Genomic DNA, 10,035 nt, shown 5'->3' on the forward strand with positions numbered 1-10,035 from the left:
CGACGGACCGACTGCGCCCGACCCGAATCACGTTCTCCTTATTGAAAAAAACACATTTAAGTTCATGACCTGGGTTTGTTTTTTTTTTAGTAGCAGTAGCAAGACATTGATTCTTCACAGAGAGCACAGACGCTAGATTGTTTTCCTGATGCGAGGGGGGCAGAGGCCTGGGTCAGTTTACAATACAGACTTTATTCCTAGAGGCCTCCATCGTCCCTGTTGGGCTTGACAGACTAAAAAACACGCAGAACATCGACAAAAACTGCTGGACCGAAAACCGAGGATCGATCACGTGAAACCGAAACGCATCGAACAAACTTAGTAAACATGCAGTTATTTTCCAAAACACCTATAAAAATAGATTTATAGTGCGAAATATTTTTTTCTTTTCATTTCTTTAGAAATCTTTAAAATCGTTTTTATTTGTCCTGAAATACTACTGTGATTTTTTTTCCTTAAACCACTAGTTCTTTATTTGTCCTGTGAGAGAAGTTGCGCAGGGTTCTTGAAAGTCAACAAGTTTGGTGGGAACCAATGAAATACACCCAATGCACACAAGAAGCCCAAGGGACTCTGGGAATGTTTCACAACTGAGGCTTTTATGGTTTTCCAGAAGATAGACTACATCTAAAATGCTACTTTAAGCTTTTTTGTCATCATTTATTTCTATAGTGTAAATATTACTATTTATTAGTTATTTATTACTTATTATTATTATTATGCAAGAGCTGGAAACTGCGATTCCCAGAATTCCTTAGTGGCAAAAATGGCTCCATAAACCTTTGAGCTAGTTAAGAATCTTTTCATCTCTGAGAGAAAGAGAGCGAGATAGAGAGATAAAGAGGTCTGTATAAGACTACACAACAGCAAAAAGCAATAGCAGAGAGAGAAAGAGAGAGAGAGTAGAGAAACAGATTAGAAAATGAAAAGAGGTTTACAAAGACAAAAGGAAGCAGCAAAAAAAGGTGGACTCTACATTTTTCTTTTTGCAAAGGCCACCAACACGAAATCCACGAACCTCCACTGGTTTCACTAAGACTGCAGATAGAGAGAGAGATAGAGAGAGAGAGAGAGAGAGAGGGAGAGAGTTTGGGATGGAGAGAGAGAGCGACCGCTGCCTCGCTCGTCCCTGAACTCCCCCCCCCCCACACTAGAGATAGAGCACAGAGAAGACAAAGGACAAAAACAGCTACAGTAGCTCAGTATATACTGCATATAGTCAACACACACAGAGAAGTCGCCATGAAGACTTTTGACAGCCAGTGACACTAACACATTGGTAACACGTTTACGGCTTAATCACACTGGGTAATAAGGATGACAGGATGGCAGACGGGCTGTCAACTTTAAAAAGATGGACGTGACAGTTTTATACCGTTTAATTATTACTTATTCTCATCTTTTTTTTACCAAAAGAAAAGAAGAAATACAAACGAACGAGAATCACAGTGCTTTGAACACCAAACTGTGAGATTTAACATTTTTTTTGGCAACGGAGGGGAAAAAAAAAACACAAAGAAGAAAGAACGACAACGACGACGTTGCTAAAAAGGAATGTGATTTTTTTTCTCTTCCCCAAAAAAATTCATATTCCGTTTTTTTTTTTTTTTATTGATTGATTGATTGATTGAAAATGCATGTCTTTATTACAATCTCCTTGTTGATATGTGGTTTATCACAGAGTCCGGCGATGATAGGTGGAAGAGAGCGGATTGTTAGGATATTTTCTGGAGGTGATTCCGGTTTAGGAAGAAGAGGAGGAAGAGGAGGAGGAGGAGGAGGAGGAGGGAAAAAAGGAAGCAGAGAGTAGTAGTAGTAATAGTAGTAAAAAATAAAAAAACAAAAAAACAAATGAACAAACAGGAGCCGGTCGAGGTTTTCAACATTCATTTTTCAAGTTAGCGGCGCTAGCTAATTAGCCTCAGTCTCACTGAGAAGTCAAAGTGATCAAGTTAGAAAATACAAAAAAACCCAACAAAACAAAACACCTAAAATCTCAACCAATCAACTCGCTCCATGTTGCCAGAGCCACCCTCACGGCCCAATCAGATTGAGCGGTTTCAGACAGGCGACCTCCTGACTGAGAGGAAGGGGAGGGGTGTATGAAACATGGAGATAATGTTGATTGGAGGTTTTTTGACTTTCCTGAAGGTGGGCGAGGAAAAACATTACATTGTCGTTTTTTCCCGCCAAAACGATCAGTCTGTCATGAGCTGTGGGTCAGTTTCAGCACCCACATCAGCCAGCTGAATCAGGGTTACTGGACGGTCGGTAGCACCATGAATCTGTAGATCGATTGATAGAAATGTAGACAGAAAGAGAGGAAGACAGAAGGAGAAAAAGAAAGACGAACTAAGGGAGATACAAAGATAGGTAAGGAGATAGACTAAGCTAAAAGAAAGACGAACTAAGAGAAAGACGAACTTAAGGGAGATAAAAAGGTAAAGATCGGTAGGTAGATTGAAGCAGATAGAGAAAGAAGGAGAGATTGATAGATAGATCGATAAAGACTGATAGATAGATGGGAGGGGGTGTGGAGGAGAGGAGGTTATGTTTGGTGCAGACCTGTAGGTAAACTCCTGGGATAAAAGAGGAAGTAGTAACATTCTGTTCACAGGTCATTACCCGGCTGAAATTGCTTTTTTTTTTTTCTTAATGCTTGATTCGTAAGTTAAATCTGAGCTAGAATATATTTATAAAAAAAGGAAGAAATCAAAGAAGAAAAAAAAACAAAACAGCATTAATTCTCTAAACTATGTATTCCCTCATCGAGAAATGACCTCAAAAACCTTTTTTCAAAAGATTATCTCTGAGACCTCTGTCAGGCGCGAGAGCTTCCTCCTCTCGGTCAAACTCTTGTCTTCAAGCCTTGATCACATCAAGATATGGAGGAGAACCCCATAGAGTTTCTGTCCATACAAATCCCTGTACCGTCCTCCTTTAAATACACACAATCAGCATCTTCATAAAGATGCAACAGAACCGAGTCAAATAAAAAGTATCCCCCTCGGGCTCCAGCGGAGTCCTTAGGCAATATGAATTCTCTGTAGGCAAAAAAGGAATTCTTTACAATAAAGAATAGTCAGTTTTTTCTGTTTTTGTTCATTTGTTTCAGAGAAAAACGTTGCTGATCGCAAGAAACGTGAGCAAAGAAGGAGGGGGGGGAGAGATTGAGAGAGGAGGAGAAGAGGAAGAGGAGGAGAGAGAAAAAAGCTAGAAAAGAGGGACATGTTTGAGGGTCATTCATGTCTATTACACAAGCTCAGTTGCTCAGATTCAAAGTGCTAGAATACATTTGTCATCCTTTCCTGTCCTTTCTCCCCTCTCGGAAACACAGTCTTACACCGCGTTGATAAAAGATAGCAAGTAGTCTTTTATTTTATTTTTTTTTTACTAGTGAGTAGTCTTTTGCTTTGACACAGTTGTTGATTCCGGAACACAGTAATGCGGTCTCGAGCGTTTTGCGTTAATCCTCCTTCCTCTCCAGAGTCGTCTGCGTGGTGTGGATGCCGTTGCTGTACACCGGGAACGGTAACGTGGAGAAAAGTCCCTCCGCCGTGGTGAAGACGTTGGCCGCCGTCGGCATCTGGCCTCCGAGCGCGCCATTTCCGCCGGCGGCCGCCGCCGGAGAGCCGACGAACGGGCCGGCGGCCGCCGCTGCCGACATGTTGAGCCGGTGGACGTGGTGGTAGAGCATCTCCATGGGCGTCTTGGGGTCCAGTCCGAACCCGGAGCTGTCAACGAAGTTCATGGCGGCGTTGGGGAGGAGGTTGCCCTGCGCCATGGCCAGGGTGACGTCGGCCGGCGCGTACCTGATCGTCCCGGTGGTGTAGACCCGCGGAGCCGTCGTGCTGGTGGAGGCCAGCGTCCCGGTGACCCGGTGGACCAGCGGCAGAACCACGTTACCGGCCTGCAGACGCTGCAGCGCCTCCAGGTCGCCGGAGTACAGCAGAGAGGAGGAGGACGACGAGGACGAGGAGGAGGAAGAGGACGAGGAGGAGGAAGAGGTGGTGGGCGTGCCTTGTTGTTTGTCCCGCGGTGAGGCGGAGAGGGGCGGAGACAGGGGGTCCGAGGAGGAGGCGCTGGAAGGAGGAGCTAAACTCGCGGCGCTGGAGGCGGAGGACGGGGCGGAGCTTCCGTTGTAAGGAGGCTTCCTCACGGTGCCCGCTCCTCCCTCAGTTCCAGGCGGGGTGAGGACGGAGTCGGGGATGGCCACCTGCAGAGCGCCACCCTGCGGCGAGGGGAAGGTCTCGTGGGCGGGAGCCGCCGGCTTGGAGGTCATGCTGTACGGAGACTCGTTTCTAGAAATCTCTCTGTTGGGCGGGTAGTTCCAGATGCTGCTGTCGTTGTCGAAGTTGATCGGTTCCGACATCTCCGTCTTGATCTTCAGGACTGAGGACGCCGCCGCCGCGCTGTTTGGCGAGGCGGAGGAGGGGAGGAGGTGGGAGGAGGCGGCCGCGGCCTGCGTGGGGTCGACCAACGGCGCGGCGTCTCCCATGGCGACGGGGCTGGGCGTGGTCGAGGACAGACGGAGCCTCCTGCTTCGGGTTCCGTCCCATTTCTGCTTTTTCCTCCTCTTCCTCCTCTTCTGCAGCTTGCTGGCGGCCTGCGCGGAGGTGGCGTTGGCGTTGGCGTTGGCGACGTCGTTGGCGCTGTCGCAGTCTTTCGTGCTCCCGTCCTCCTCATCATCATCCTCGTCCTCTTCCTCCTCTTCTTCCTCATCCTCGGACGAAGAAGATTGTGAGTTGTGCAGCTCCACGCCTTCCCCCTCTCCGTAATGCTCGACTTTAATATGAAGCCCGCCCAGATTCCCCAGTCCGCCGATGGCCCCCAGTCCGCCCAACCCCCCCAGTCCTCCTAACCTCGCCAGCCTTCCTCCTCCTCCTCCTCCTCCTCCCCCTCCTCCTCCTCCGCCCCCTCCTCCTCCCCTGGCCTCCTCTTGCTCCTCCCCCTCGCCGTCGGACGGCTCCAGACTGTCGTCGCTGTCCTGGCTCTCTGGGTTACTGGAGCTGTCTCCCTCTTCCTGGCGCCTCATTTCCTGTTCGGAGGAGGATTGTGATTGGCCGGGCTGCTGCTGACGCTTGCTGTCTGCCTCCGGGTCCTCGCTGCGTTCTGATTGGTGGCCCGGCTTCCCCTCCGACTTGGAGTTCTCATTGTCTGTCGAGGAGAGAGAGGGAAGTTGGTTAAAAACACGGGGACAAGTCTCTCTTTGTTGTTCTTTTTGAACAGTTTAAAAAATAATTTAAAAAAAAGTAAAGGAAAAGGAACGTTACTTTTAGAGAATGTAAAAACAGGAGCTGCTCTTTGGAGAAATGGAACAACTTTGTGGCAAAACAAGAATCAAAATATTCCAAGGCAACTCGCTCTTCTGAAAACTGCCCTAGGCAACTTTGCCCTTTGGCGGCCCCAGATGGCGGCAGAAGGTAACTGTTTGAATTTTTATCCAGAAAGAATGTAACATGCCATCAGTAAACTCCTTAGTCGCTCCTCAGACCTAAATGTCTTCTTCTCCTTCTTCTTCTTAGTGTGTGTGTGTGTGTGTGTGTGTGTGTGTGTGTGCTCTTAAGTTTCGATTGGTCACTTGCTGTGCACCAAGAAGATGTGACTTTACCCAACACCTGGAATTAATTTGGGGAAATATAGTAAATCTACAGGTTCTCAAAAAGGGCTGATGGGCGCTCTTCTCTGCTCCACTTACAATTAGATTTTTAGACATTTTTTTATTATTACCCGCTGTGATTTAGACTGATAAGACTTATTTAGACATACAAGTGATTTTCACATAACAAAATCTTGCCTGGTGTAGCTTTTTTTAAAGTCTGTTTTAAAAAATAATATTTTATATTCCCAAAGTTGGTGTGTATTTAAGAACAAGAGAAAAAGAAGAAAGTTAGATCTTGAAAGTAGGCAACCATGAATTGACCATGAATTTGAACAGGGTTTAACTATTACACTACTGAAAAAATAATTTTGCATAAAAAAAAAATGTGTTACTGAATTAAATACTTAAAATTTGAAAAATACTGTTGAGATGAGGGAAACAGCCATATTTAAACCTCTGTTTAAAAAACTCACATTTTCGAGGATTCAGTCATCTGTACTTTTGAACTCTTGTGTAATGCACATCAGGTATTCATTATGTGTTTTTTATAAATGGGGTTTTCTAGTGTTTTGGACTGAACCCATGACTTGTGTACAGTATGTGTAGCTGCTGCTGTACAGGCATGTTGGCAGGTGCCAGCCCATTACACACAGTGCAGAGCCACTGTAAAGCCTGCCAGCACACAGAGGCCAGCGCCTGCCCAGCTGGCACAGGTACGCTTCCCTTATGGCACTGGAACTACTCACTTAATTGCTTTGTCAGAGGAAAACCTTGTATCTTCATTCTGTGTGCTTTTCAGGCAAAACAGTCCTGTTTTCAGACTGGAAATTTTTGCTACTTTTTGTCTTATCCTAGATTTGACAAAACATTCAGTCATTTGTCGTCTGTCATCTCCTTGAAATATTGTACAGTGTCTTTATAGATTTATCGACTTGACTGTTTATTTTCCTTCTTCAGCTGGTTGGTTTGTCCAGGTGAGAGCGATGACCTTTGACCTCTGGTGGCACCAAATAACGGCAGTCCTCTAACAAGAGAACTGCAACTCCAACTACAAGAAACCACCCCCAAACACAAGGGATTATGGGTAATAAGGAGACTTGGAAAGCCTAGCAGAACAAAATGAAGTCTGGACTGATGCTCATATTCAGCTGTTTCTTCATGTGTTCTTAACTGGTATGAACACCACAGAAGAAGAGACAGACAAGTCCATCATGTTAGATAAAATTACAGGAAGTCTAGTCTCTAACCAGAACTCTGTCCAATAAACAAGCTGCTTGTGAGTCATGTGACTTTTGTTTACAAGCACTGGTTCACTCGCACCGTGAACCGGAACAAACCAAACACCAGTTAATTTTTCTGCGATGGTTTTGACCAGAGAGACCCAGCGGCAGGTGTGTTTCCACCCCAGCAGCACGGGGGTCAAGGGGCAGATGTCTCAGTTTGGAGCGGCGCTCTGCATGTCGTGATGCCGCCACTCCCCGTCTCGCCGCCGCCGGCCGGCCCTCCAGCAGCTGGCGGCGGGTTGCGCCCCTCACAATGCCAAAACAACTCTCCTGCAGCAGAAATAACAGCTGGCTCCGATTCTGCCTACAATACTGGACAATATTCTACTTATTCTACTTATTCTACTTTCTTGGCACTGTTCTGTTGCTCTCGATATTGGATGCTTTAAATGTTGGTGACACAGGAATTACATTTTTAATTGTACTTATGGATTAGTACATCGTTCCTTTTAACAATAGATTTGAGCTTCTGTAAGGTTGCCTTGTGGTACGGCCTGTGTATTGGTAAATATTATGTTATTGTGTTATTATGTTTGTCATCACCATCAGTTGGTGTCAGAGGTCGCTGTTCTGGGTGTTTACTCTGTACCGGGGGGGGGGGGGGGGGGAGTACGCATCGCTTCATTTTGAGGTTCGCAGACAGAAAAGTTTGAGATGCAGCAGCGTGTTGTGGTGTTTCTGTGGTGTGTTGTAGTGTGTTGTGGTGTGTGTTGTGGTGTGTGTTGTGGTGTGTTGTAGTGTGTTGTAGTGTGTTGTAGTGTGTGTTGTGGTGTGTTGTAGTGTGTTGTAGTGTGTTGTGGTGTGTGTTGTGGTGTGTTGTAGTGTGTTTTGGTGTGTGTTGTGGTGTGTTGTAGTGTGTTGTAGTGTGTTGTAGTGTGTTGTGGTGTGTGTTGTAGTGTGTTGTGGTGTGTGTTGTGGTGTGTGTTTAGTGTGTTGTGGTGTGTGTTGTGGTGTGTGTTGTAGTGTGTTGTAGTGTGTTGTGGTGTGTGTTGTAGTGTGTTGTGGTGTGTGTTGTGGTGTGTGTTTAGTGTGTTGTGGTGTGTGTTGTGGTGTGTGTTGTAGTGTGTTGTGGTGTGTGTTGTGGTGTGTGTTTAGTGTGTTGTGGTGTGTGTTGTGGTGTGTGTTGTAGTGTGTTGTGGTGTGTGTTGTAGTGTGTTGTGGTGTGTGTTGTGGTGTGTGTTGTAGTGTGTGTTGTGGTGTGTTGTAGTGTGTTGTAGTGTGTGTTGTAGTGTGTTGTGGTGTGTGTTGTGGTGTGTGTTTAGTGTGTTGTGGTGTGTGTTGTGGTGTGTGTTGTAGTGTGTGTTGTGGTGTGTTGTAGTGTGTTGTAGTGTGTGTTGTAGTGTGTTGTGGTGTGTGTTGTAGTGTGTTGTGGTGTGTGTTGTGGTGTGTGTTGTAGTGTGTTGTGGTGTGTGTTGTAGTGTGTGTTGTAGTGTGTTGTGGTGTGTGTTGTAGTGTGTTGTGGTGTGTGTTGTAGTGTGTTGTGGTGTGTGTTGTGGTGTGTGTTGTAGTGTGTTGTGGTGTGTGTTGTAGTGTGTTGTGGTGTGTGTTGTGGTGTGTGTTGTAGTGTGTGTTGTGGTGTGTTGTAGTGTGTTGTGGTGTGTGTTGTAGTGTGTTGTGGTGTGTGTTGTGGTGTGTGTTTAGTGTGTTGTGGTGTGTGTTGTGGTGTGTGTTGTAGTGTGTGTTGTGGTGTGTTGTAGTGTGTTGTAGTGTGTGTTGTAGTGTGTTGTGGTGTGTGTTGTAGTGTGTTGTGGTGTGTGTTGTGGTGTGTGTTGTAGTGTGTTGTGGTGTGTTGTAGTGTGTTGTAGTGTGTGTTGTAGTGTGTTGTAGTGTGTGTTGTAGTGTGTTGTGGTGTGGTGTTTCTGTGGCATGTTGTAGTGTGTTGTAGTGTGTTGTAGTGTGTTGTGGTGTGGTGTTTCTGTGGCATGTTGTAGTGTGTTGTAGTGTGTTGTAGTGTGTTGTGGTGTGGTGTTTCTGTGGCATGTTGTAGTGTGTTGTGCTGTTTCTGTGATGTGTTGTAGTGTGTTGTAGTGTGTTGTAGTGTGTTGTGGTGTGTGTTGTAGTGTGTTGTGGTGTGTGTTGTAGTGTGTTGTGGTGTGTGTTGTGGTGTGTGTTGTAGTGTGTTGTGGTGTGGTGTTTCTGTGGCATGTTGTAGTGTGTTGTGCTGTTTCTGTGATGTGTTGTAGTGTGTTGTAGTGTGTTGTAGTGTGTTGTGGTGTGTGTTGTAGTGTGTTGTGCTGTGTTGTAGTGTGTTGTAGTGTGTTGTAGTGTGTTGTAGTGTGTTGTGGTGTGTGTTGTAGTGTGTTGTGGTGTGTGTTGTAGTGTGTTGTGGTGTGTGTTGTAGTGTGTTGTGGTGTGTGTTGTGGTGTGTGTTGTAGTGTGTTGTGGTGTGTTGTAGTGTGTTGTAGTGTGTTGTAGTGTGTTGTAGTGTGTGTTGTAGTGTGTTGTAGTGTGTGTTGTAGTGTGTTGTGGTGTGTGTTGTAGTGTGTTGTGGTGTGTTGTAGTGTGTTGTAGTGTGTGTTGTAGTGTGTTGTGGTGTGTTGTAGTGTGTTGTAGTGTGTGTTGTAGTGTGTTGTAGTGTGTGTTGTAGTGTGTTGTAGTGTGTTGTAGTGTGTTGTGGTGTGTGTTGTAGTGTGTTGTGGTGTGTGTTGTAGTGTGTTGTGGTGTGTTGTAGTGTGTTGTAGTGTGTGTTGTAGTGTGTTGTAGTGTGTGTTGTAGTGTGTTGTGGTGTGTGTTGTAGTGTGTTGTGGTGTGTGTTGTAGTGTGTTGTGGTGTGTTGTAGTGTGTTGTAGTGTGTGTTGTAGTGTGTTGTAGTGTGTGTTGTAGTGTGTTGTGGTGTGTGTTGTGGTGTGGTGTTTCTGTGGCATGTTGTAGTGTGTTGTGCTGTTTCTGTGATGTGTTGTAGTGTGTTGTAGTGTGTTGTAGTGTGTTGTGGTGTGTTGTAGTGTGTTGTGGTGTGTGTTGTAGTGTGTGTTGTGGTGCCAGGCTCGCTCCCTGCAGCTGTTACGGTGCTCAGCAGCGTCGCTCCGGCAACACACCGGCACCCGACTAATAAAATGATCCTGGCTTTTCTTATTCATGATTTATTTCTTATTCTTGTCAGGCAACACTTCACTTGAAGTGGCTTCATAAGAGCATTATAAACACACTGTG

At 45.8% G+C, this 10,035-nt stretch overlaps 1 protein-coding gene across 1 annotated transcript in view; it reads right to left on the minus strand.

Moving 5' to 3' along the window:
• Positions 1–3,466: 3,466 nt before the first annotated feature.
• Positions 3,467–10,035, minus strand: part of npas3 (neuronal PAS domain protein 3) — a gene marked incomplete at its 5' end in the record, with an annotated part of 30,279 nt that continues 23,710 nt past the window's right edge. The window contains one exon of the mRNA XM_078282328.1: positions 3,467–5,157. Within this exon, the coding sequence (XP_078138454.1) occupies positions 3,467–5,157 (1,691 nt within the window). The remainder of the gene's footprint in view (positions 5,158–10,035) is intronic.

The sequence above is a fragment of the Centroberyx gerrardi genome, unplaced genomic scaffold, assembly GCF_048128805.1.
Source record: "Centroberyx gerrardi isolate f3 unplaced genomic scaffold, fCenGer3.hap1.cur.20231027 Scaffold_76, whole genome shotgun sequence".
In the NCBI taxonomy this organism is placed as follows: Eukaryota; Metazoa; Chordata; class Actinopteri; order Beryciformes; family Berycidae; genus Centroberyx; species Centroberyx gerrardi.